General features: G+C 43.1%; 1 protein-coding gene across 1 annotated transcript in view; it reads left to right on the top strand.

The window, feature by feature from the left end:
* Positions 1-18728, top strand: part of LOC145346410 (eukaryotic translation initiation factor 3 subunit H-like) — a 135555-nt gene extending 116827 nt beyond the window's left edge. The window contains exons 6-8 of the mRNA XM_080193571.1: positions 12329-12449; positions 14674-14806; positions 18452-18728. Coding sequence (XP_080049697.1) covers positions 12329-12449; positions 14674-14806; positions 18452-18549 — 352 coding nt within the window. The 3' untranslated portion in view covers positions 18550-18728. The remainder of the gene's footprint in view (positions 1-12328; positions 12450-14673; positions 14807-18451) is intronic.
* Positions 18729-26468: the final 7740 nt, after the last annotated feature.

Below are 26468 nucleotides of genomic sequence, written 5' to 3'. Positions count from 1 at the left end.
TTTCACAGTAACTTCATTGCAGCATTAATGTAAGACTACTTGTGACACAAATAAATAAACGAACTTCAAGATGTGGGAGAGCGTCATGGACTCGAGGATTGAGAACAATAGTAGAAATCTGTGAAAGCTAGCTTGGATTCATGCCCAGAAGATGCACCACCGGTGCCATTTCTGTTTTGAGGCAAGTAATGGGGAAGCATCAGGAAGGCCAATGCAATTTTTTTCCTAATACTTTCACATGATGCAGGCATCATTGGATAGGCTAGTATTTGTTGCCCATCCCTAATTGTCTTGGAGAAGGCGCATCACCTTCTTCAATCATGGCAGTCCATATTACGTAGACACCCAAATTGATGTTGGGAAGAGTGTTCCAGGATTTTGACCCAGAGCCAAGAGAAGGAATGGGACCCCAAAGAGAGACCAAGATGAATCATCCACTCTGCACTTCTGGCTGAAGCTGGTTGGCCTTGTCTATTTGCACTATGTGCTGGAATCCTCCATCATTGAGGATGGGTTTTATTTGAGGAGCTTCTTCCTCCTGTTTAGTGGTCCACCACCATTCACTTTAACCTGATGTGTTGATTGTGGGATCGTTTAGCTGTCTATTAAACGTTGCTTCCATTGTTGGCCATGCAGGTAGTCCGGTGTTGTAGCTTCACCAGGTTGATGAGTCATTTTTGTGTATGGCTGATGCAAAAAAATCAGGGATAGGTTGGAAAGCAGATGGAAAGGCAGCTTTTTAGACAGCGCTGAGCCTTTTTTCTGCTATTAACACCTACTCTGGACCAAAGCTTTCAACATTTGTCATCATTGCCATTTCCTTTGTCTTGTGTTCCATGACATCTTTGTCACTTCACTTAATCTCTCCTGCCCTCTAACCTATCACTTACCTATTTTGCTCCACCTGCACCCTGCCACTTTTTTTTCAGTAGCAAAAAAACCTATCACATTCCTAGCTGTCTGGGGCTTTGAAGAAGAGTCATATTCGACGTGAGTCTCTCTTTCTCTCTCCACAGCTACTGCCAGATCTGCGAGGTATTTCCAAAATTTTCTGTTTTTGTTTCAGATTTCCAGCATCCACGGTATTTTGCTTTTATTTTAGGGTGTGAGTTGACATGTTAGTGTAGGATGGTAGGATTAGCATCTTTCAGATGAGATTGCCTGCTCACTTACCTGGGTTTAAAAGATCCCATGGTGCAGGGGTGTTTCCCCATATGTCTTTGACACATTCATCCATTAATTAACGTTATACTATATTTTTAAAAAGATGACTTGTTCAGCATTATGTTGTTTAAGAACTTGCTGTCTGCAAATTGACTGTCCTGTTTCATGTGTTACAAAATGTAAGATCCTCAAAACTAATTAAGGCCCTTTGTGATAATCTGCAATTGTGTAGGGTGCTATATAAATGCAACTATTTTTACTAAGAATTAGGTAGAGACTGCTCAAATTAATTTGAGAAAGCATTGTTAGAGACAGCAAAGCCTTTCATCCTGGACTGGATTAAAACTTAGTCATAATCTTCCATGATTTATAAGAATGTATGTCAAAATCTATTAGCATTGATACAGACCATGGGAAATTATTGGAGTGCATTAGTTTGAATAGTTCTAGGGGGATTGCAGCATTTCAAAGATTATATTGCGGTCATTCATGCTTAGCTCGATTATCCTTAAATGTATTATATATTCAGCAAACCTTTTAATTGTCCAAACGTTTGGAAGTATTAAAGAAGCAAATGTGTCTATGCATTCCATAATGGCATTTGAAATAGATGAAATAGTGGTTGTTACTTTTTTTTTACAAAATGATTATTGTGTGCAAACAAAATCTGAAGTTTCTGGCTGTTGGTACTAAAATTTAAAGGAAATGCCTACTTTACTTAAATTGAATACAGATATTTTATGTCCAATTTATGGAGATTAATTTATTTCTTCTGTTTGAATTTCCCAAAAAAGTCTCTATTTTAATTTGTTATATAAGTATTTGTTTTAGCTATTCTTCATCTTCAGTCAATTATTTCCAGCAGCCAAAAACCTCAAAGCACCTCCATGTATATATTTGTTGACACTGTTTAGATGCCAGTGCCAGTAATATGCAAATTGCTACCTTGTTAACATGGCTTCACCAAAAGGCACATTGCAATTTTTTGGGGTTATATAAAAAAAATCCTATTTTTCACACACATTTTACGCAGTGAGCATACAGTAGGAAATTTGGCTGCCTGGTTAGAAATGTCACTGGACATTGGATGCTGGTTAGTAGAGCATTGTGAATAGGTTTCGGTGAATAGGTGTTGCTTGCACTCCTATCTGGAATATGGTGTGGAAATAGGTACCCGTGCCAAACTAATAACCACAATATTACGAATATACATAGTAGGATACAAAATCAGAGCAGAAGTAGGCCATTCAACCTCTCGAGCCTGCTCTGTCATTTAATAAGTTTGTGGCTAGTCTGTTCGTCTTGAGTTCCACATTCCCATCTATCCCGATAACCTTTTGATTCCCTTGCCTAACAAGAATCTACCTATCTCTGCTTAAAAATATTCAGTGACCCCACTTTCACCCCCTTCTGAGGCCAAGCGTTCCTAAGTCGCAAAACTCAGAGGAAAAAAAACTCACCTTTGTTGTACAAGGGCTACCTAGATTTTAAAATTGTGCCCCTTGGTTCATGACTCACGCACAAGAGGAAACATCCTCTACCTATCTACCTTATCAATATCAAGTCTCCCCTCACTTTTCTATACTCTATTAGAAACAAGACTTTCCACGTAAGAAAGCCCACTAATTCCCGGTAACAATCTAGTAAACCTCGTCTGAACCGCTTCCAACAAATTTATATCGTTCCTTAAATAAGGAGACCAAAACTGTGCATGTCTCACCAGTGCCCCTATTAACATGGCAATATGACACAGCTTTAATAATCTAAATGTCAGCGCACTGCAGAGTAACTTTGGTGCAACACTTTAGAGTGACTTTTAAAAGCATTATTGTAAACGATCAAATTATATTATTGTAAGTGTTACTATCAACTTTGAACAAAATATTCACCTGTTCATTTGTAATAGCAGCTGGGAAAGAACATTAAAAGCGTATTTTTAACATAGTTTCTACACCAGAAATTTATATTGAATCAATTAACAACAGATGAGAGTTGATTAAAATAAAGGAAGTTGTGTACTCCTATATTTCAGGGATATTTGGAAGGTGAATAACATTGATCTTGTGGATGGGGGTAAGACACAAAGGAATTGCTCGGGTTATTCATGTCTAAAATTTAAAATATTCAAGATTGTCTGCTGCAAACCATCGGGTCAGCACGAGGAGGAAGATTCATTACTCCGAGGAAAATGTGAAAACAGAAAAGTTATTTTAATATGAGACTTAAAGCAACAAATAAAAATCCTGCAGATTGTTCACTTAGATTGACGTGCTTAAATGGCGCTAACTTAATTAAAATCAGCGATCTTTAATAAATTAGACAGAAGATCTAAACAGGCTGAACAAGATTAAAACAAATAAATTGCCAAGGGAAAAGTTGTTTACCCCAGAGTGCCGAAAGACATTGGGAAGAATGTTTTTAAGTATTGGATTTGAGAGAGACTCAAAAAACCATTGAGGATATATGTGGATATTGGAGACATACCAGTAGTTGGGGAATGGGCCAGCGTGATTCCTTTAATGAACAAGGGTGACAACAGCACAGCATGTATAGACCCCTTCATTGTTTTTCCATATTGAGTAAAATAATGGAATTGATCATCAGGAGTAAAACTGAAGATTGTATAATAATTAAATAATTCTCAAATTAGGGGAATTTGCCTTGGTCCGCCTTGTTATCCAACAAGGGGCGTACATGCGGTGGGTCGTGCGAGGGCAGCTCTTGGATGGTTCGAGAGTAGCCTAGTGCTTCACATCGTTAGCGTACGCTTAAACTGGACCAGCTGATAGGCAACACGACAGCGCAGTGACTATCACTGTTTGCTGTGCAGATACATGGATTTGGGCCAGTATCTATGGGAGTTCATGCATTCTCCCCGTGCTAGCTTCTCTGGGTGCTCTGGTTTCCTCCCACACCCCAAAGATGTGCTCTTGGGCTGATTGGTGTAACAAATTGTCCCAAAATTAGTCTCCCCTCAATCTGGTTTCCAATGTGGAGTGCCAGCAGCGTAGACAAGGGTCATGGGTGGAAGAGGGGACTCAATGTTGAAATGGTGGCGTGGGCTCATTGGGCCGAAGGGCCTGTTTCCCATGCTGCGTTGTTCTTTCTTCTTTGTTCCTGACTGTTTGAAGGAAGTAACATTCCAAATGGATTGTAAAAAGCCCTGGTGTACTGAAATTAACCAACAACACTGAACGGGCTGTCACACTAAAGATTCTGAAATTGCAAACGAATGTGAAAGATAGAAAATGATGATTATAAGAGGAGTTATGGTGCGATGGTGGAAAATGAGTGTAGTGCCCAGCACTCCATGTTTCAACCACTCCTAAACCCTGAAACTTGGGATTGTTCAAACTCAGAGTGACATTTGATTCTGATGAGTCTTTACAGGATCTGGAAAATGAGTTTGACAAGGACTAAGATGACCACAACAGGAGCGGTAACAGCCGCTTCTTTGTAGACCAGCCGTTCTATAGAGACGAGCAGAGTGGTGCAGGCCAATACAGAGTGTGCTGGCAGAGGCTAATCTTTCTCAATATGTTTGGAGACTCAGGATTGCATGCTGGATGGTAATAGAAATTTGCAACCTACTGGAGCTAGATCAGCAGCTCTATGGCTATTCTTTGGCTGTGGCTGTGAGTCACCACTGTCCTGAACTGTTTGTTCCACGGCTCTGGTGAAGACATTGGTAGGAATTCACAGTTCGCGTCCCACAAATGCCTGCACGTATTTGATGGCTTGTTTATCAGAATTAGCACTCGTCAATTTGGCCAATGATGACGCATGTAAATGGCCACATTTGTTGATATGAATTTATCATAGGCCAGTGTGGAGAAAATAATAAGCGGCACACATATTTTACGGATTATTTTGAATTCAGGTTGAAGCTGAACAAGATCTAAAACTCAGTGGATTCGATGTGCAACATGTTCAAGCAATGTAGACATTAACAAAGCCAAAGCACTGTTGATCTACAAAACCATATCTGGAGGGGTTGAATTTTGCTGGAATAATAAAAACAGCCTCTCATTGATAACCAGTTATTTTTCGGAACTTGCCGATTTGTTTATTATTTGCTCGTTAAATTTCCTTTTTTTTGCCTTTCTCACATCCTTATCTTGATCTACTTCACCTTTACCTCTCTTTAGTTCTCTTTTTGGTTCTTTCTTCATATCTGATCTTTCTCTTACTGAACCATTTTCTCAGTAATTCCTCTGTTTCCTTCTCAATCCTTAGGTGACCGATGCTTTCAAAGAGGTCCCATAATCCCTGTTGCATTCTCTGCACTGTTATCGGTTCCTACTCCCAGAAAGTTATGCAGAAAAATTTTTGAGGTGAAGGGTGAAGATAGCTAACTTTAAAAAGCGCTGAAATTGTGAGTGCCTCAGGGGCAGGTTCCAACCAGCTTCTGTATTTAACTCCAGCCAGTTATGCGCGGGACAGGCAGTTAATCAATTTCAATTATATTAATCACTCAACTACTGTGATATTAACCCTGCTTTTAGAATTTTAATGTGAGTGCGCAAGTTCTCCAGGCTTTTTGAAATGCCAATGAAAGCAAGACAATTTCATCTATAATTGAGGGGACTGAAGACATGATAGAATTATGAAACCTCACAGCTGTATTCTTGCTTGTTTCTGCAAAATACTCTTCAAAGTACTCGTGCTGAATGGATTGCTTTTATAACTTTGGAGGGTTGTTGATTTGATCTTCGCTTTGGAACTAGGGTCCATCAGGTCAGTCTGGATACCACTTGTGCTGGTTTATGTCAGGTCTCTGACGAGGACTAAGAAGACCCACAGGAGAAGCGGTAACAGCTATTTCTTCTTCGACATGCCACTCTATAGGGATGAGTAGAGCGGTGCAGGCCAATACGTGATGTAGTGGCAGAGGCTAATCGTTCTCTACGTGTTTGGTGACTCAAGTTTGCACGCTGGACGGTGATGGAAATTAGCAAGACCAGCAGCCGAGTGACCTTATGGCTGTTCTTTGGCTGTAGCTGTGGCTCAGTCACCACTGTCCTCAACTGTTTCTTCCAGGGCTCCAGTGAAGACATTTATAGGATCTCATAGTTGGCAGCCTACAAATGCATGAATGTGATTGATGGCTTGTTTATCAGAATTGGCACTAATGTCAGTTTGACCAATGATGACACATTCAAAGTGAACATACCCTGAGGTTTGCATCTCTTGACTAACTCTGACAGCTATCATCAACCTCATACATATGGCAATGTAGGCAACTCCAAATCAGTGGGGTATTCATCAGCTACAAGGCTTCCATTCCATTAAAGAGCAAGCGGTGTGCAACCAGAAAAAGATGTTTAAAAGGAAGCACACAAGATTTCCGGGGAGCTGGTTCATCCTGATCTCTTCGTACCTCAGAACAAACTTAGCAGTTGACTGCTCGGGGAAAAAGAATATTTACCAAAAACGGCTGTAATGTCCTGAGGAACCCAAACATTGATACCCAGGAGCCACACGAAAGCCACACGACAACCTGATGTGTCATCGAGCAAGCCATCAGCCTGCTGAAGGTGTGGCTTCAAATGCCTGGAAAGATCTGCAGGTATCCTGAAATACAAATACGGCGAGTATTTGTCTCCTGAATGGTAATTGTGTCCTGTATTTAATACAACATTTGCACAGCAGTGAGGTTTAAAACTGCAGGGGATCAAGACGGAGCTGAGAAACTATTCAAAAACTTCTGAAGAGCAGGCAGAAGATGATGCAGTAAAGGTACCAGCAGAAACAAAAAATGGATACGTGGTAAACTGTAAAAACAAGTTATGTTTGTGTCGCTCAAAAATTAAACGTGAATTTAACATATGTAATAGAATCATGTGTGAACACAAACCTCAAGTCATCCCCTTCCTAGCATTTCTATGTGGTACAACCCTTCTGGCTTCAGTCACGATAGAATCAGGCCGCTCAGTTCCTTGCTCTTAACGCTTAGCTGCTCGAGGCCATTATCGTATAGTTATACAGCACAGAGAAAGGTCCGTCGCATGCGCACCAATCAAAGACAAACCACCTAACTAACTCTAATAACCCTAACTCATTTTCCATCACATGGCCCGTAGCCTTGTGTGCCTTGGCATTGTAAATTCACATCTAAGTACGACTTAAATGTTTTGAAGATGTGGTGTGGTGTCATAATGTTTGACATCGTTCAAGCGTAATCTCCCTGCTCTTAAACTCTATGCCTCAGCTAACAAAGGCAAGTACACGATGTGCCTTTTTAATCATTTTATCCACCTGTCCTGGTACCTGAAGGAATCGGTGTACGTGCACACCAAGTTCCCTCTGATCCTTAGTTCTTCCAAGGGTTCTGCCATTCATCATGTATTTCCTTGCCTTGTCCTGATCAAGTGCATCACCTCACACTTTACAAACTGAATTCCATTTGCCACTGAGCAGCCCATCTATATTCTCCTGTAATCTAAGGCTATCTTTCTCACCATTTATCACCCATTAATTTTTGTATAACCTGCAAATTTACTAATCAACCCTTCTACACTAAGTTATAAAAATCGTTTCTCTAAACCACAAACAGCAAGGACCCAGCACTGATTGCTGTGGGACCCCTCTGGTCATAGGCTACCAGTCCAAAAAACACCCCTCAATCATCGCCCTCTCTTTCCTGCCACTCAGCCAATTCTGGTTCTAATTTGCTAAATTTCCTTAGATCCCATGGGCTCTTAGCTTTGCTATCAGTCTCCTACGTTTGACTTTGTCAGAAGCCTTGCTGAAGTCCAAGAAGACTATGTCAAATGCATTGCCCTCATCTACACACCTGGTCACATCCTCGAAAAACTCAATCAAGTTGTTCAGAGGCGACCTTCCCTTACCAAAGCCATGCTAACTTCTTGATTAGTCCCTACCTTTCCAAATGCAGATTTATTCTGATTCTCAGACTTGTTTCTAGTAGTTTTAGACTGACTAGCCTGCAGCTTCCTAGTTTATCCCTTTCTCCCTTAACTCCTTTCTTGAATAACGGCTATCCTCCAGTCCTCTGGCACACCTCCTGTGGCCAGAGAGTAATTAAAAGTTATTGCTACAGCCCTGTTATTTTCTGCCTTTCTCTGTCCTCTGAAATTTGGGGCTCATGCGAACGCTGGCAAGGACTTCTCCATCTTCCTCTGTGCCGGGCAGACTTGGTCACTGGACCTCAAGGCAGCACGTGAGGTACTGACAGCAGCACGTGGGAGACATCGGGTGAGTTGGAAGCGCTTTGAATTGGTTTTCCACTTCCAGAGCCTCTTTGACATCATCTCTCCTGACCTACCTGCACTTCCCTGCTAGCGTCGAGCTGGAGGGCACTTAGCAGCAGATCAGTTGGATGATTATCAGACAAGGCTAAGGTTTCATGAAACTTATTTACGATGGGATTCATAGTGTGCAAGCTATGGCTGATGGCTTGCACACACTCACTTGATTGCTGCGTTTTGTGCTGTGTGCGGGCAACCAAATTTTCCATGGACGAAACATCATCGTAAAGGCCTGCAATATTATATTGTTATGCTTGAGATTGACTCCAAGTGTGCAAAATGTGTCTGAAAACCCAGCCTGCAGGTGCAGCAGGTGGTCAGGAAGGCGAATGGGATGCTGGCCTTCATAGCGAGGGGGATTGAATATAAAAGTAGGGAGGTCTTGCTGCAGCTGTATAGGGCATTGGTGAGGCCGCAGCTGGAGTACTGTGTGCAGTTTTGGGCGCCGCACCTGCGCAAGGATATTTTGGCCCTGGAGGGAGTGCAGAGGAGGTTTACTAGGCTGATACCGGAGTTGAGGGGGTTGAGCTATGAGGAGAGGCTGAATAAACTAGGCTTGTACTCGTTAGAGTTTAGAAGAATGAGGGGAGATCTCATTGAGACGTATAAGATGATGAATGGGATGGATAGGATAGAGGTGGAGAGGCTCTTCCCACTCAAAGGACAGTAGGACTAGGGGGCACAGCCTCAAGATAAAGGGGGGGCGGTTTAGAACGGAGTTGAGGAGGAACTTCTTCACTCAAAGGGTGGTGAATCTCTGGAATTCTCTGCCCGTTGAAGTGGTGGAGGCTGCCTCGCTAAATATTTTTCAGAAGCGGGTTGATGGGTTTTTGATAAGAGAGGGGATTAAGGGTTATGGGGAGAGGGCGGGAAAGTGGAACTGAGCCACGACAGATCAGCCGTGATCTTATTGAATGGCGGGGCAGGCTCGAAGGGCCAGATGGCCTACTCCTGCTCCTATTTCTTATGTTCTTATGTTCTTATGAAATGCCTGCTAATACACTATATCCTTTGCTGCTGCTCTAGAAGCATCCTCTTTGTCAGTCACCCTTAAGGTTCAGCATCTACGTCAAGCAGTGCAGAGCATAGAGCATCTTGCAACGTCCGGCATTACATTGCTGCCTCTATCTTTAGCTGTTGTTCAGGTGGTGTGAGATTCACCAGACCGATAAATCCTTTACTGATCCTAATTGATCCCACTGATGTGAGTACCTGAGCTGGTGCATGATCTCTGAATCATGTGAGCGTGCATCTTGTGCGCGGTGGCAAACTGGTTAGCATTGCTGCCTCACAGCACCAGGGACCCAGTTTCGATTCCCGGCTTGGATCACGTCTATGTGGAGTCTGCACATTCTCCCCGTGTCTGCGTGGGTTCCCTCTGGGTGCTCCGGTTTCCTCCCACAGTCTGAAAGATGTGCTGAAAAGGTGCGTTGGCCTTGCTAAATTCTTCCTCCTGAACAGGTGTTGGAATTTGGCCTATTTGTGACGATAATAAATAATCAGAGTGATTTGACCTTTTTCTGAACTGTCCTTATCTCTTGTAGGACTCTTAAAGGGCCTGTGAGTGATTAAAAACACGAAGTAAAACTGTCCAAGGTTAAGTGTTTCGAATGAACATAATGCCCATGATTATACTTCACTTGTTGCTGACATCTTGTTGCTGAGTTTTGTATGTCATGTGGCTGTGTCATTATCAGCTCCGTCAGTCAGCTATTTGGGAGGCTCCCTATCACGCATGGCAAAGCACATCAAGACTCCACTAGTTTGTTGTGAGATGACTGGAGGGCCACCTCCAATTCTCTGCCTCTCCCTTGTGTTCTGAACCCTCCTTCAAGGAGGGAGTGAAGAAACCTATGAGTGAAAGTAGTAATGTGTTGAATGGATGGGTGGGTCACGTTATTGAGGGTGGTTATTGAGAAGGGGCATGACATACATAAAGGTGATGATGATTGTTAATGCATGGACAGATGGAAATTTGAGGAAATGATTGAGGGTTGGGTGTATCTGCAAGATGAGTTGATGTTCTGAGGTAGGCTTCAAACGGTAGAATAAGGGTGTTGACATGATGTACTCCACTTTCCTATTCGGTTTAGTTCATTGAACTGCTTTCCGTACTGTATCCAGGAGCGCGGAATCACACTTAGTCCTAATCGCCACCACACCCTCCAGCCTTGATTTTGCTCCTTCCTCCCATCAGTTGGGAAGATGATCTCCCTGAGGGGTCCTTTCAGCCTCGAGTTTCACAAAGAAACTGCACTGAAGTAAATGGGGGTTATTCGGAGAGGCTGGAGAAATTTTGGGCTCATTGGGAGACAGGAGTTGTACAGTATCAGAGTCGAGTGATCTGACCCCAGCAACATTTATGGCAGTGATTCAGATCATGGCACATCTTCTGCTAAAAGCAGCAGGAGACTACTTTTACTTCGGACCACAAAATAGAGTCCCGCATGGTCTGCTGCGCAGAAGCAGCAACATGGCTAAAAGGAGCCATGGCTGGAAGAGGTCTGGATTTTTGCCTCCCTACGGGCCAGGAAGAGCAGGCAAGCACCACCTAAAACTCACAAGGAAGCCTATGGCCTCTCCAGATCTTGGTTCTTCCCCAGCCTGATCATGGCCATTTGCAGACCCCTGTCCCCGCGCTCCTGCAATCATGGCCTTCGGTTAGTTTGTTCTTACCTGAGAAGCCTCGCACTGCTCCTGACCGCCACTCACCATTCCCGTAGCTCCCAGAATGAGGCACCCTGCTGCTAAAATATAACTCCCATCTGTCATCCTAGTAATCATTTTAGCCAACTATCTGGACAGAATTATTAAATGAGGCCCTGCCATTAAGATTGATGGTGCCTTGTCCCTTGCCCTATTCTTCACCTGCTAAGAGGCATCCTCATACCCTTCCCAACCTCTTTGTTAATATATCAGGGACTTTGGTACCCGAGAGGTGATTGAGCTGAATGGAAAAGATTAATATGGAGCATTACATTTCAAGAGCAGGGCAAGGGTACACAGATTTTGACTAGTAATTTTAGGCGTGCTTTCAGAAAGCTATATTCTTCATGCAGTGGATGAACAACAAATGAAATAAGCCTCCAGATGGAAACTTATGAAGGCAAAACCTTGGGTAGTATTTAAGAAAAAGTGGGAGAGTTGAGGGTCATTCTGGATGGATGAACTTAGATGCAGGGAATGGCTTTGCTCATCCATAACAATGGTCAATTCACGTATAAATCTTGTTGGACTTGATTTAACTATGCAGATTATGATATGTTGATTACACTCCTGTGGCACTCTGTATCCACTTAGCTAAATTGCATTACCTAACTGCAGTAGGTGCTAACCTAAAATAATATGTCTTTTCTCTTTACAAATGCTGACTGACTGGCTGTGTTGGGTTAGATGCATGGATCTTAAATTACACTTACTCCTTAGCTCAGCAATAGTGCATTTCAATAAAATTGCTTTCATCATTTTATAGCTTGATGCCATCAACCACATTGCATTCTTTTAATGGGTTAGCCCTTCAAAAAAGTAATTCAAACATTACTGGTATCAGATTAAAATTACCTTTTGATTGTATATTTGGATTCCTAATCTTTTCCTAACTTCACTAAATGGGTTTCTGAAAGTGGCTGGAATTTCAAGGTGTAAGTCTTTCAATCCTCCCATCTTGTGATAGGATTTCCGACCCAGAGCAAGTCAATATTGGCTTTGTAGATGCTCCAGTATGGATAAAATATCATAGGTTGCTTTCTGGCTTACTTGGCATTGTGAGGAACTCCATGAGGTCAGGATTCCAAAAGTATTTTTATTTGAGAGAATGAAGAATGGATATTAAACTATTTTTGCATAATATGTACAATCTATAATCCTACATATTTCATAATTATGTCTTACAGAAATCACCTAGAGAAGAACCTTCAGCTGTTAATGGACAGAGTCGATGAAATGAGTCAAGATATCATTAAATATAATACTTATATGCGGAATGTAACTAAACAGCAACAACAAAAGCAGCAAGTAAGTAGAATCAAAGTTAAAACTGCCTGTATTGGCAAAGTTTGGAATGAAGAAATACCTTCAGCATGGTATCACTGCAAACTGTGGTAGGCACAGACTTTACAATTGCCCAGTGATTATGTCATGGAGGTTATTCTTAACTGGGGGAAATGAATCACACCCTTTGGATTTCATGCTTAAAAACTCTTTAAAAGAAAAACATCCTTTTTGTTAGCCTAGTATTTTTCTTTCCTCATTTTTTCTATTTCATATTGACACTGAGTGCTCTGTTGGCCTCCTCTCCTCCCTCCGGGAAAGGTCAGTTTTCCTTGTGGTGAGTCAAAACTTAGGTATTTGGCAGCCATTTGAAAGTTGTCAGTGTTGATGCTATGAATATAATTGCATCTATAGATACAAGTCTATGAATGTTGTTCTTGTGTAGTAACTTCAGATGAGCGTATTTCATGTGCAGCAATAAGCTTTTGGTGTAAACCAAATTGTGTTTGTAGTTTAGAAATTAAAGCTTTTGTTTACATCCTTAGTAATTGTTATCCTCCGAAACTTAATCTGCAAAATACGTATTAATTGAAAAACAGAATACTGTGGATTCTGGAAAACTGAAATAAAAACAGTAATGCTGGAAGTACTCAGCAGGTCAGGCAGCATCTGCAGGGAGACTAAAACAAAGTTAACGTTTCCTATCGAAAGCCTTCCATCAGAACTGAGAACTGTTCCAACGAAGCTCTACAAAAGCTTGAGGAATAGCATCTCATCTTTCAGTCGGGCACTTTGCAGCCTCCTGATCTTAACCTTGAGTTAATCAATTTCAGGCTGGTAACTCTGACTCCCCATTTTATTTCCTCCTCTTCACATTTCAATTTTTCTCTTTGCTTTACTTTTGCACAGTAGCATGCCTGCTCAAGGCAGATATTTGTTTTCCTTGTTACTTTTCTTGCCGCATCATGATTCCCTTTGCCCTGTAACTCTGCTGTCGTTCGGTTTCTCCTGTCAGCCACTCTATCTCAGGCCTTCCTTTTTGTTCTTGACCCACCGCCACTCGCTGAAAACCTATTACATCATTAACTTTTCCTAGTAATGACGAAAGGTCATAGCCCTTAAACGTTAATTCTGTTGCTCTGGCCACACGTGCTGCCTGATCTGTTGAGCATTTCTGTTTTTACTGCAAAAAGTTTGTTTTGTAAGTCCTCGTAACATATTGTGCAGAGTGCGAGAGGTCATATGAATCTGAGCCCTTTTACAATAGCTGTGATTTATTTGGGCCCAGAAGTAGTGTTGTCAGGTTTTGATGCTCTTGACCATTTTTCCATCAAATTTGGAAAAAGAAACATTTAAAGCTAAGTTCATTCTGAAAGTTCATTTTCAATTCTTTAAAAAGATTGAATCAGAAGATGGGTGCAATATGAATGAACTAGGCATGGAAAATGTTTCCCCAAAGATCAAAGGCAAGAAGCAACTTGTTGGCCTGTCACAATAAACATCTCGCTCCCACTGCTTTGGGAAGACCCCTGTGCCATACGCTCAGCAGAGGTGGTTTGGAATAGGTCCTCTCCACTGCCTATAAACACAGGGAGATACCATACCAACCACATGCCGATCTAGAGATTTTAAACAAAACGCTGCTTCGGCAGTCTGTTGCCAGGCTCGGCAAGTTAGAACGCAGGAGAACGGTTAGAAATTATTTTATGTCCAACAAAGGAGATCCACTGGTAGGGAAGTATACCAAGTCGTTTTTGCGTCATTACACAAAGACAAGCTGCACTGATTGGATTAACTGAGTCCCATCACATCCCATCATAACTTGCTTTTTAGATTTATTTGCTGTCTGTGGAATAAAATGATTTCACCATTTGGATCTGCCCTTGTCTTCTCCGTTATTTTCTTGAAGAAGCTGAATGCAAATACATAGGTTCTCCCTATTGTGAACTAAACTATCGGAGGCGACCAGTACCATGACACTTGAGAGGGCGTACTAATTTGTAACAGCGATATGCACAGTTAGCAAAGAATAATTTAGCCAACTAACTTATAAATATTTCACAGGTAGGTGAAAGCACTAAGGCATTTAGATTTGCTTCTGCAAAAAGTGAGATTGAGTAATTAAGATCTTAAGATTAAGACCCCTTCCACTTATTCCGCATGAAAAATTGAAGTGTTATTTAAAGCAATTAAGTTATCTGAAAATCTTGACTTGGCAGCATAAATTTAACTGACCGTTTCTCTGCAGTACTTACACAGGCGCCAGCTGGAAAATTCCCAACGGCAGAGCCGTGGAGAGGCACCATTGCCAGAGGAGGATCCTGCCAAGCTATTCAAACCGCCTCAACCACCACCAAGGCTCGAAACCCTCCTTGTTGCAGGTTAGAGGTTTAGAAGGGTGGGGGCGGGGGCATTTCCTGATCCAAGTATTCCACTACACCTTTGATCTTATAGAGGTTTATAAAATAATGAGAGGCATAGATCAGTTGGATAGTCAATACCGTTTCCCAAAGATAGGGGAGTCTAAAATGAGAGGGCGTGAGGTTAAAGTGAGAGGGGAGAGATTCAAAAATATTCAGAGGAGCAATCTTTTCACTCAGAGTGATGTGTTAAAATGGCGGCATGAGCTTGTTGGGCCGAAAGGCCTGTTACCTGTGTTCTTTGTTCTTTGTCTGAAACAAGCTGCCAGAAGTAGTAGTAGAGGCGGGTACAATTTTATCTTTTAAAAAGCATTTAGTTACATGGGTAACATGGGTACGGAGGGACGTGGGCCAAATGTGGACAGTTGGGACTATCTTGGGGATTTTAAAAGAAGGCCAGCATGAACAAGTTGGGCCTAAGAGCCTGTTTGCATGCTGTAAACCTCTATGACTCTTTAGTACTATGCAGAAAGATTTTGGCCCATATCTTCATGTCTCTGGGTTGGAGATGGGACATATGTCAGCAGACGTGCATCTGCACCCTGCAAATGTCCTGATGCACAGACGTGTGGGAATTGCCCAGGAAGTTGAATCAATGGCTGATTCTCTGTTGCCCTGGACTCTCTGTGAATGTCTCTGACCCTGAGCGCAGGGTGGCGACATGGGCCGGATGCACTCAACTTAGCCGGGTACATACCCAAGAAATGTTAGACTGTTTGAAATTTGGTCTAATGGCTGGTTAACTCCACAACCACGCTCCAATAATCTGTTTTTCTATCTCCCTCTCCTTCTCTTCTCCATCCCCCTCCCAACCCACCACGTCACCCAGTCACCGAACCCATTCTCTAGCCCCACTCATCCAGTTAGAGACCAGACCTTCTAAAAACTTAGCTGAATATGGCAACTTGTGCCATAAAAAGTGTCCTCTCAACTTGTGTCATAAAAAGCGTCCTATCCCTTTGCTGGACTTGGGCAGGAGCGGTGATTTTGCACATTTCTCTGCGTAGTGAAATCAGATGATCACGGAAGAAGTGGGCAATAGCATTGAGTTGGTTAAAATCTTTTTGTATTCTGGCCCAACTTCAAAAGGCAGAGCTTCTAGGCATGAGATGTTAATTATCTGTTTTCTCTCGGGATACTGAACGATCGGTGTGTTTCCAGCGTTTTCTTTTCTGAAGAGCACCTTCTGCAGCAGTGTGACATTTTTGCATTCCCTCCACTGCCCATAGGAATGAGACTGATAGAACTTTTGAATCAGTATCTAGCCTATACGGTGCAAATCACCAGCAGTTTTTTTTGAGGTGTTTTTTGAGACACTGAAACAGGGTTTATCAATATTAATACACCTTATTTATTGTAATTCAATTTGCGCAATTCTGTTTCACCACTGTTTCTCTAGGTTGTCTTGACCACTGTGGTTAGTGAAGGCAGGAATTGGCTTATTGCATTAGATTTGACACATATCTCCTTTGGAGTGATTTTCTTCACATGCAACACAGAGGGCACTGACATATTCACGATTTCTTCACATTTTTTCAGTTTTACATTGGAGTGATTTAAGGCACAATGTTTTGCCAGGAGAGATCTCTGTGGATCACAGCATTGCTGGATGTCCAGCAAGAATTAATTTTAATTGTAGCTTTAACAATATTTCCTTAAGCACTTTGTATGCTTCTGTTGTACTTTTCCTAACCTTATAGTGTTGTAGTTAACTTTAAAAAGAACATCTAAGTCTGTCCTTCTCATGACTAATAGTTTTGTCTGAATGTCTTATTCGCACTCCCTCATCAGCATTGCAATTCTAATCTAACGATCTGTAGACCTGAGATGTTCTGACATTTTCTGTATAATACCTGGATGATACTAAAAATTAGATCCAAAATTGGTGCAAACTTTGTCAGTGGGGGAACTTTTCATTGGACAAATGAAGTAGTGAGCGACCAGTCTCTGGAAACTTGGAGCACCACCCCCTCCAGAACCCTTTGCCCAGTTCAGGCCTTTTCTTTTGGCAGTTAATTTGCTCGTTAATCTTGTCTTCTCTAAATCTCATCTTCCTTTGGCCTCAGCCCACAATAACTGCAATGGAGAAGGGTTCTGCATAATTTCTTTTATCTGGATGCAATGCCTCATAACATGCTGCCGTTCTCTTTTGTTGACTCCACGATTTTCCAGTCAATGTCTGCTTCAAACCAAATCTCTTATTCGTATTATTTTGCAATTTTCCTTTAACCTGATATATTTCCAGTGCTGCATGTATTATGAGTATTTCTAAAATTAGTAAAAAAAACACCTAGTTTTTTCCACCTCCTACCTCTCTGCTTTTTTTCTGCTCTTCTAAGCCATCGCACGCACTTGTAAGCAATTTTTATTTGTGGCACCGGTATCCCCTTAGCATTACTATCCATCCTCATGCTTTTGTGTGGGGAAGGTAATAGGGTTAGGTAATAAGAAAGGTAGCTAAGTTTAAAAGAAAACATTTAAATTTAAATAGTCTTCCTGCCCACCGTAACCAAGGTGTAGGAAGAGACATTCTGTGAAAAGCTCCAGACTGGTTAGGTGTTCCTTTTGATTCTTTTCCTTATTTTTGTAATCCACTTGCACATAAAAGAGCTTTTCACATGGCACAGCTCTTAGTTGCTTCCCGGAAAGTAAGACAAACATAGAAAATGGCCAAAACAACCACATAAACCTATTGGCATTTTCCCACCAGGTCTGTACAACTACTGCCAAAAGTGCTTCAAAAAGCAGAGGGACTTGGCTATCTTCCACTCTTTGGTGCAAGTTGGGCCTAAATTAGATCTGCGGGAAGTTCCTCTGCCTGTGGTTATTTGCAGACTTTCAGATTGAAATTCTTTGAAATGCCTCTGTTCTGCAGGAGCATTCTAGAAAGGGAAGGAATGGGATTACTATACCAGATTTTGGAACATATTCGGTATCGCTTTGTGGTAGTTCTGTTAATTTAATCTAAATTGGGCGATTACACAGTATTGATTCAAATTGGTAGTTGAGCTGCTGACTCAGGAAGAGTTGAAATACAGCAGAATTCCTTGAACGGCCTGGAACTTTATTTACCAATCTTTTGGCAATGTCTTTGCTATCGTTCAGCAATAAGAAAAGTTAGAGCAGAAAAGATAATTGAACTGGGCATTGAGATTAAAGTCCAAATCCATTTGTACTCCAGTTTCAACCTTTCATATGCCCTGTGCCTTGCACATAATACACGACTGGAAAGCAGCAAAACATTGCCACTTTGGTACAGATTCTTAGATGTTTTACAACCGTGGGTTCTCGCGATTACATTATCGTGGAATCGTGTAGAACAACATTCACGTCACTGCAGGCAGATGTGGTTGATAATATGGTTTATGTAATAAGGGTTGTATTGGAACCTATGGTAATTGCTTACCTTCTGTACATGTATTAAAATACAAAAGATATGTGCATATTAAATATCGACAGAAGGACATGTCACTTTTCTGTGCAGTACATAATGGTGTGACCCGTCGTCCTTTGAATTCTGCCTTTAAATTTTCAGCGGCATTGTGATCACAAGTTCTCAGAGTCTTCAATTTTCTTTTTTTTTTCCCCTCTTTCAACTCTTAACAGGGCAAATCAACACCTACTGCCAGCAGATCAAGGAGTTTACATCACAGAGCATGGGCAAGTTATTCATGGCCGAAGCACTTCAAGGTCACAACAGCTGAGATCTCAGTTGAATGTGCTGTAGGTCAATATGGTGTTCAGATCCAGCAAAATACCATTCTGAAAAGCAAGCCTCGAGCCAGTTTTTAAATAAAGTATGTTTTCAAGTATTTGAAATTAGAGATTCAAGTTAACCCAGTTTACATTAATTCAATGAAAATAAACACGAATTTGGTGACTATCTGTTCGTCTTTGTGTCTTTCTTCTAGCTTGAATATTTTACCGCACTGGAAGAGTCGCTGTAACCACTGTTAAGGTGGTTGAGAATATTGTTCCAGTAAATTAAATATTAACACCATCTTACACGGTTCACTAGTCTTACAAGAAAATCTGGACCAGTTTGACTATTATTCTCCCCCCTCCCCTCCCATTTGTTAAGTAATGTATCAACATTTCTTTTCATTTTATGCACAGACCAGCTTCAGCCAGAAACTAAGGGCAGTTTATTTGGAATGAGGTTTTTTTTTTAAATACACTCTTGAATGGCTTTAGTTCGGTCATAAACTCCTCAAATCTCAGTTACCCAGTTAAAAAAAAGTGGCCAGGCAACTTGCTGCCAATATTGCTGTAATAAAACTAGGTCAAGTAAAATGTATGGTATTTTCATGGGATATGGGTGTCACTAGCTCAGCTAGCATTATTGCCTATCCCTTATTGCCCTTGAGCAGATGGTGGTGGGCCACTGCCTTGAACCAGTGCAGTGCTGTTAGGAAGGGAGTTTCCAGCATCAGTGAAGGAACATCAAAGTGGTTCCAGGTAAGGATGTGTGTGGCTTGGAGGCGAACTTGCAGGTCCCCTTGCCTTTTGAAATGGTGGACGTCATGGGTTTCGAAGGTGCTGGCGAGTTGCACTCAGTACATTGTGTAGATGGTACAGACAGCTGCCACTGAGCAGAGGCAGTGACTGGGGTGTCAATCACGCAGGCACGGTCCTGGACGGTGTCGAGCTTGAACGTTGTTATAGCTGCAGGCATCCAAGCAAATGAAAAATATTTCATCACACTCTTGACTTGTAAATAGGATGGACAGGCTTTGCAGAGTCAGAAGGTAAGTTACTCACTGCAGAATTCCCAGTCTCTGATGTGCTTTTGTAGCCACAGTATTTACATGGCCGGTCCGGTTACTCGTCAATGCCCAGGATGTTGATAGTGGGAGATTCAGCGATGGTAATGTCATTGAATGTCAGAGAGAGAGTGATTGGATTTTTTTTTGTTGAAGATGGTCATTGCCTGGCACGTGTGGCTCAAATGTTACTTCCCACTTATTGGCCCAAGCCTGAATGTTGTGCAGATCTTGTTGCGTACGGATGTAGATTTTTCAGTATCTGATGATTTGTGAATGGTAGTGAACATTGTGCAATTATCAGCAAACCTCTCCACTTCTGACCTTACGATGGAGGTAGGTCATTAATGAAGCAGCAGAAGATGGTTGAGCCTAGGATGCTACTCTGAGAAACTCCTGCAGCGATGTTCTGGAGCTGAGACGATTGACCTCCAACAACCATAACCATCTACCAGGTATGACTGCAACCTGTGGCGAGTCGTTCCCCCACCAACCAATTCCCATCAACTCGTTTTGTTGCTCTGGTTGATGCCACACTCAGTCAAATGTTGCTTTGATGTCAAAGCCAGTCACACTCACCTCATGTTCAGCCCTTCTGTTCAAGTTTGGAGCAAGGCTGTAATGAGATCAGGAGCTGATGGCCCTGGTAGGACCCAAACTGGGTGTCTGCGAGCAGGTTGTAACTGGGTAAGTGCCACTTGATAGCACTGTCAACAGCACCTTCCATTTGATGTTTAAGAGTAGACTAGGCCATCTTTGGCCAAATTGGATTTGTTCTGCTGTTGTATATTCAGAACATACCTGGATAATTTTCCGCATTGCTAGGTAAATACTAACATTGTAGCTGCACAGAAACAGCTTGGCTAGGGCTGTGGCTAGTTTAGCATACAAGTCTTCAGTACTATTGTGGAACGTTATCAGGGCCAACAGCTATTTCAGTATCCGGAGCCTTCAGCTGTTCCTTAATAGCACGTGGAGTAAATCAAATTGGTTGAATATAGGCATCTATTATTCTGGGGACCTCAAGATGACACCGACATGGCTCACCCAGTCGGCTCTTCTGACAGAAAATAGTTGCAAACGCTTCTTCCTTGCCTTTTTCACTGACGTGCTGGGCTCCCCCGGTCATGAGGATGGGGATATTGTGGAGCCTGTTCCTCCAGTGAGTTATTTAATGGCCCACCACCATTCACAACCAGGACTGCAGAGCTTAGATTTGATTCATTGTTTGTGGGATCGCTTAATTCCATCACATGCTGCTACTGCTATTTGACATGGAAGTACTTCTATGTTGTAGCTTCACCAGGTTGACACTGTAAGCACTAGCAGGGTAGATTAAGGAATAAAATAGGGGATTTGCACGTGGAGGCAGGAGAGATAACGGTATTAAATGAGTATTTTGTCTCTGCCTTTACAGAGGAAGCAGACGCTACCTCGGTTGAGGTGAGCAAGTGTGCCCTTCCCAATGCCTTGCACAACTTCAACAAGTCCCAACTCCTGTATTCAATATTCTGAGCAATGAAACCAAGCATGCCAAATGTCTTCTCTGCCACTCTGTCCACCTGTGACTCCAGTTTCAAGGACCTATGAACCTGTACTCCTAGATCTCTCTGTTCTGTAACTCTCCCCACTGCCCCACCGTTAAGTACTGCCCTGGTTCAATCTACCAAAATACATCACTTTGCATTTATCTAGATGAAACCTCATCTGCCATTCGTCAGCCCACTGGCCCAATTGATCAAGATCCCGTTGCAATCCGAGATAACCTTCACCGTGCACTGTGCCACCAATCTTGGCGTCATCTGCAAACTTACTAATCACGCCTCCTATATTCTCATCCAAATCGTTAATATAAATGACAAATAACAGTAAAAACTTTAAAAAGGATGCAGACATTTTGGTAGATTGGGCAGACAAGTGGCAGTTGAAGTTCGTTGTAGTGACGTGTGAGGTGATTCATTATGGCAGGAAGAATTTGGAGAACGTGTAAAACAAAGAGAAACTTAAACTTCAGTAGGTGCAGGAATTGAGGGGCCTCTGGCAAGGAATGTTGGGAGAGTGTTGTTAAAGCATATAGTATCATAGGCTTTATTGATAGGGGCATTGAGTACAAGAGAAGGGAGGTGACGTTTAACTTGTACTAGCCTCTAATTAGGCCTCATGTGGAATACTGGGTACCATACTTGAGGGAGGATGTAAAGGCATTGAGGAAGGTACAGAGGAGATTCACAAGAATGATTCCTGTGATAAAGAGCTGTAACTGAGAGGATGGATTGGAGAGGTTGTGACTGTTTTCCTTGGGGAAAAGACGATAGAGAAGACTTGATATATATTCAAGATCCTAGGGGGGATACGGACTGGGTAATAGTGAGAAACTATTCCCACTCAAGTGCATCAAGAACTAGAGTGCACAGATTCAAAATAAAGTGGGAGGGGAAAAAGATTTCCCTCAGGGTGGTAGAAGTCTGAACAAACCTGTGGAGAAGGTGGTGGAGGCAGGTTAGTTGGAAGTGTTCAAATGGATTGCAATCTGAAAAGGAAGCATCTGCAAAGTTATGGGGATAAGCTAGAGGAGTGGGATTAGGTAGAATGCTTTCTCAGAGAGCCAGTTCAGACTCAAGGACCGGCTTCTGCTTTGTAACAATTCTGTGGCAAATCATTTTTGGGAATGCATAGTGCTGCACCTGGAATGCCTTTCTACACTCTTCATTGAGCCAGGGTTCATCCCGTGGGTTGATGGGAACGTGGCAATAAATTCTAAACAATCTCATATCAGCAGATGAAACTGCCAATATGACTGATGTTACATTTTATCACATTTCTGATGATCAGATATGACCTTTAGCTGTGTTCATTCTTTCAGTTGTACAATGCTTGTTTTTACAATGTTATTTTTGGTCAGAATCTTTATAAGCTTGTGCACTGCAACGTTTAAGCTTTGGCCTGGTGATGGTATTCTTATTGTTGTGTTATAAGGTGTCAGGTGAATGCCCCACTCCAGGATTTGAACATACATTCTCGTGCAGTATTTAAAGAATAGTATATTGTTGAAGGTATGGCCTTTGAGGTGAAACATTGAACCAACTTGCCTTCTAGTTTAGGTGGCAATCTTTGAAGGACTTTTTTTTCAGCAGCCTTTAGCAAATATTTACCATCCACCCAATACCGGCAAAATAAAGTTATTAGTGGTTTTGTCAAACGGAGATCATGTCCTACAAATTTGGTAGAATTTTTTGAGGAGGTGACTTAGCGTATAGATGAGGGTAGTGCAGCTGACGTAGTCAACATGAACTTCAGGGCTTTTGCAAGGTTCCACGTGGGATGAAGAAATTAAGAACCCATGGGATCCAGGGCAATTTGGCAAACTGGATCTAAAATGAGCTTAGCGGGTGATGGTTGAAGGTTGTTTTTGTGACTGGATGCCTACGTCCAGTGGTATTCTGCAGGGGTCCCTTGTTTTTAGCATGCGCCAGAAGTGAATGTGTGAGTAAGTTTGCAAATGACACAAAAATTAGTGGTGTGGTAAATAGTGAGGAGCAAAGCCTTAAACTGCAGGTTGATACAGATGGGCTGGTCAGACTGGGCAGAACAATGGCAAATGGAATTTAACCCTGAAAAGTGTGAGGTAATGTATTTTGGGAGGACTAACAAGGCAAGAGGACATACAATGCATGGTTAGATCCTGGGAAGTACAGAAGATCAAATCTATAAAATCGCTGAAGACAGCAGGATGTAGATATAAGGTGGTTAAGAAGGTATATTGGAGCTATCAGCAAGTGGTCACACCAGGGCAACGGGAAGGTGGCGGATGGGTAACGGTTAGGAAGGGGAAACCTCAGGTGATGGAGAGCACGCCGGTGGATGTCCCCCTTCAAAATAAGTACTCCTGCCTGAGTACCACTGGGGGGGGGGCGGGGACGGGGACAGCTCATCTGGAGGAGGAAGCGGTGGCCAGCTCTCCGGAGCTGAGCCAGTACTTCAAAATTACTAAGAAACAGAGCATCAAGGCAGTACTGATAGGGGACTCCGTAGTCAGGGGATCAGACAGGCGTTTTTGCGGACGCAGACGGGAGTCGCGGATGGCGGTTTGTCTCCCTGGAGCTGGGATCCGGGATGTCTCTGGACGCGTCCCAGACATCCTGAAAGGGGAGGGTGAGGAGCCGGAGGTTGTGGTTCACACAGGTACTGCTGACATAGGCAGGAAGAGGGAAGCAGTCATGAAAAGGGATTATAGGGAACTGGGTAGGTAGCTGAGAAAGGAACACGAAGGTAGTAATCTCAGGATTGCTGCCTGCGCCGCGGGAGAGGGAGAGCTGGAATGGAATGAGGTGGAGGGTGAACGCGTGGCTGAGGGACTGGAGCAGGGGGCAGGGATTCCGGTTCCTGGATCATTGGGACCTCTTTAGGGGCAGCTGTGACCTGTACAGTAAAGACGGGTGGCACTTGAATCCCAGGGGGACCAATATCTTGGCGGGAAGATTGGCTAGGGCTACTGGGGGGGGCTTTAAACTCGAAAGGTTGGGGGGAGGGAACAGAGATGAGGAGGCTGAGAGCGAGGACGTTAGCTCCCAGGTAGAGAAGGACTGTAGACAGTATGAGAGGGAGGTTAGACAGGTTATGGAGAAGGGAAGTACCCAGACCGAGGGTCTGAGGTGTGTCTATTTTAACGCCAGGAGTGTAGTAAATAAGGTAGATGAGTTTAGGGTGTGGATTGCTGCTTGGGAATGTGATGTGGTGGCCATTACAGAGACTTGGATGTCTCAGGGACAGGACTGGGTACTTCAGGTGCCAGGATTCAGATGTTTCAGGAGGGACAGGGAGGGGGGCAAAAGAGGTGGTGGAGTAGCACTGTTGATCAGGGACAGTGTCGTGGCTGCAGAGAAGGAGGATGCCGTGGAGGGACTGTCTCCAGAGTCTCTGTGGGTGGAAGTTAGGAACAGCAAAGGGTCGATAACTTTGCTGGGTGTTTTCTATAGGCCGCCCAATAGCGACAGGGAAGTTGAGGTGCAGATAGGGAAACAGATCTGAGAGAGATGTAGTAATTACAGAGTTGTCGTGATGGGAGACTTTAATTTCCCAAACATCGACTGGAATATCCCGAGGGTAAGGGGTTTGGATGGGGAGGAGTTTGTTAGGTGTGTTCAGGAGGGTTTCCTGACACAGTACGTGGATAAGCCTACGGGAGGAGAGGCTGTACTTGACCTGGTGCTGGCTCATGAACCAGGACAGGTGATGGATCTCTCGGGGGTAGAGCATCTCAGGGATGGAGATCATAATTCTATCGCCTTCACGGTAGCATTGGAAAGAGATAGGATCAGACAGGCTAGGAAGGTGTTTGTCTGGAGTAAGGGGAAATATGAAGACATCAGGCAGACAATTGGACGAATAAACTGGAAGGTGTTGTTCTTGGGGAAAAGTACTGAAGGAAGGTGGTGGATTTTCAAGAAATGTTTGTCTGGAGCTCTGCACGACAACGTTCCGATGAGACAAGGAGGTTTTGGTAGGTCACGGGAGCCGTGGTGCACGAAGGTTGTGGTGAACCTGGTCAGGAAGAAAAGGAAGGTGTATAAAAGGTTCAGAGAGCTAGGAGATGTTAAGGATCGAGAGGAGTATAAGGCTTGTAGAAAGGAGCTTAAAAAGGAAATTAGGAGAGCCAGAAGGGGACAGGAGAAGGCCTTGGCAGGTAAGATTAAGTAGAATCCCAAGGAGTTCTACAAATATGTGAAAAGTAAAAGGATGAGAAGAGAAGGGATAGGAACCATAAAAGGTGAAGAGGGAAATGTCTGTGTGGAAATGGAAGACATGGCAGAGTACTTTGCCTCGGTATTCACGGTGGAAACTGATCTGGGAGGTTGTACTACAGGTTTGTGGCAGACTGAAAAGATTGAGTATGTGGATGTTAAGGAAGAGGATGTGTTGGAACGTTTAAACTCTATCAAGATAGACAAGTTGCCAGGACCGGATGGGACGTACCCCAGGTTACTGTGGGAGGTGAGGGAAGTGATTGCAGAGCCCCTGGCGATGATCTTTGCATCGTCGATGGAGATGGGAGAGGTTCTGGAGGATTGCAGATGCGGTTCCGATTTTCAAGAAAGGGAACAGGGATAGCCTGGGAAATTACCGGCCCGTGAGTCTGACCTCAGTGGTTGGTAAGCTGATGGAGAGGCTTCTGAGGGAAAAGATTTATGAGTATTTAGAGAAGTTTAGAATGATCAGAAATAGTCAACATGGTTTTGTCAAGGGCAGATCGTGCCTTACGAGCCTAGTTGAGTTCTCTGAGAATGTGACTGAACACGTTGACGTGGTGTACATGGACTTCAGCAAGGCGTTTGATAAGGTCCCCCATGCAAGACTTCTTGAGAAGGTGAGAGGGCATGGGATCCAAGGGGCTTTGGCCTTGCAGATCCAGAACTGGCTTGCCTGCAGAAGGCAGAGAGTGGTTACGGATGGGTCTTTTTCTGCATGGAGGTCGGTCACCAGTGGAGTGCCCCAGGAATCTGTACTAGGACCCTCACTGTTTGTCATTTTCATAAATGACCTGGATGAGGAAGTGGAGAGATGGGTTAGTAAGTTCGCTGACGATACGAAGGTCGGTGGTGTTGTGGATGGTCTGGAGGGATGTCAGAAGTTGCAGTACGACATAGATAGGATGCAAGACTGGACGGAGAAGTGGCAGATGGACTTCAACGCGGATAAATGTGTAGTGGTCCATTTTGGCAGGACCAATGGGATGAAGGAATACAATATCAAGGAAAGGAGTCTTAGCTGGGTTGAAGAGCAGAAGGATCTTGGGGTCCAGATCCATAGGACTCTGAAATTGGCCTCGCACATGGAGGATGTGGTCAAGAAGGCGTATGGTG

Source organism: Carcharhinus amblyrhynchos, chromosome 8, assembly GCF_965287045.1.
Source record: "Carcharhinus amblyrhynchos chromosome 8, sCarAmb.v2.hapA, whole genome shotgun sequence".
In the NCBI taxonomy this organism is placed as follows: domain Eukaryota; kingdom Metazoa; phylum Chordata; class Chondrichthyes; order Carcharhiniformes; family Carcharhinidae; genus Carcharhinus; species Carcharhinus amblyrhynchos.
Note: the sequence above shows the minus strand (reverse complement) of the source record. Positions and strands in the feature narration are given on the sequence as shown.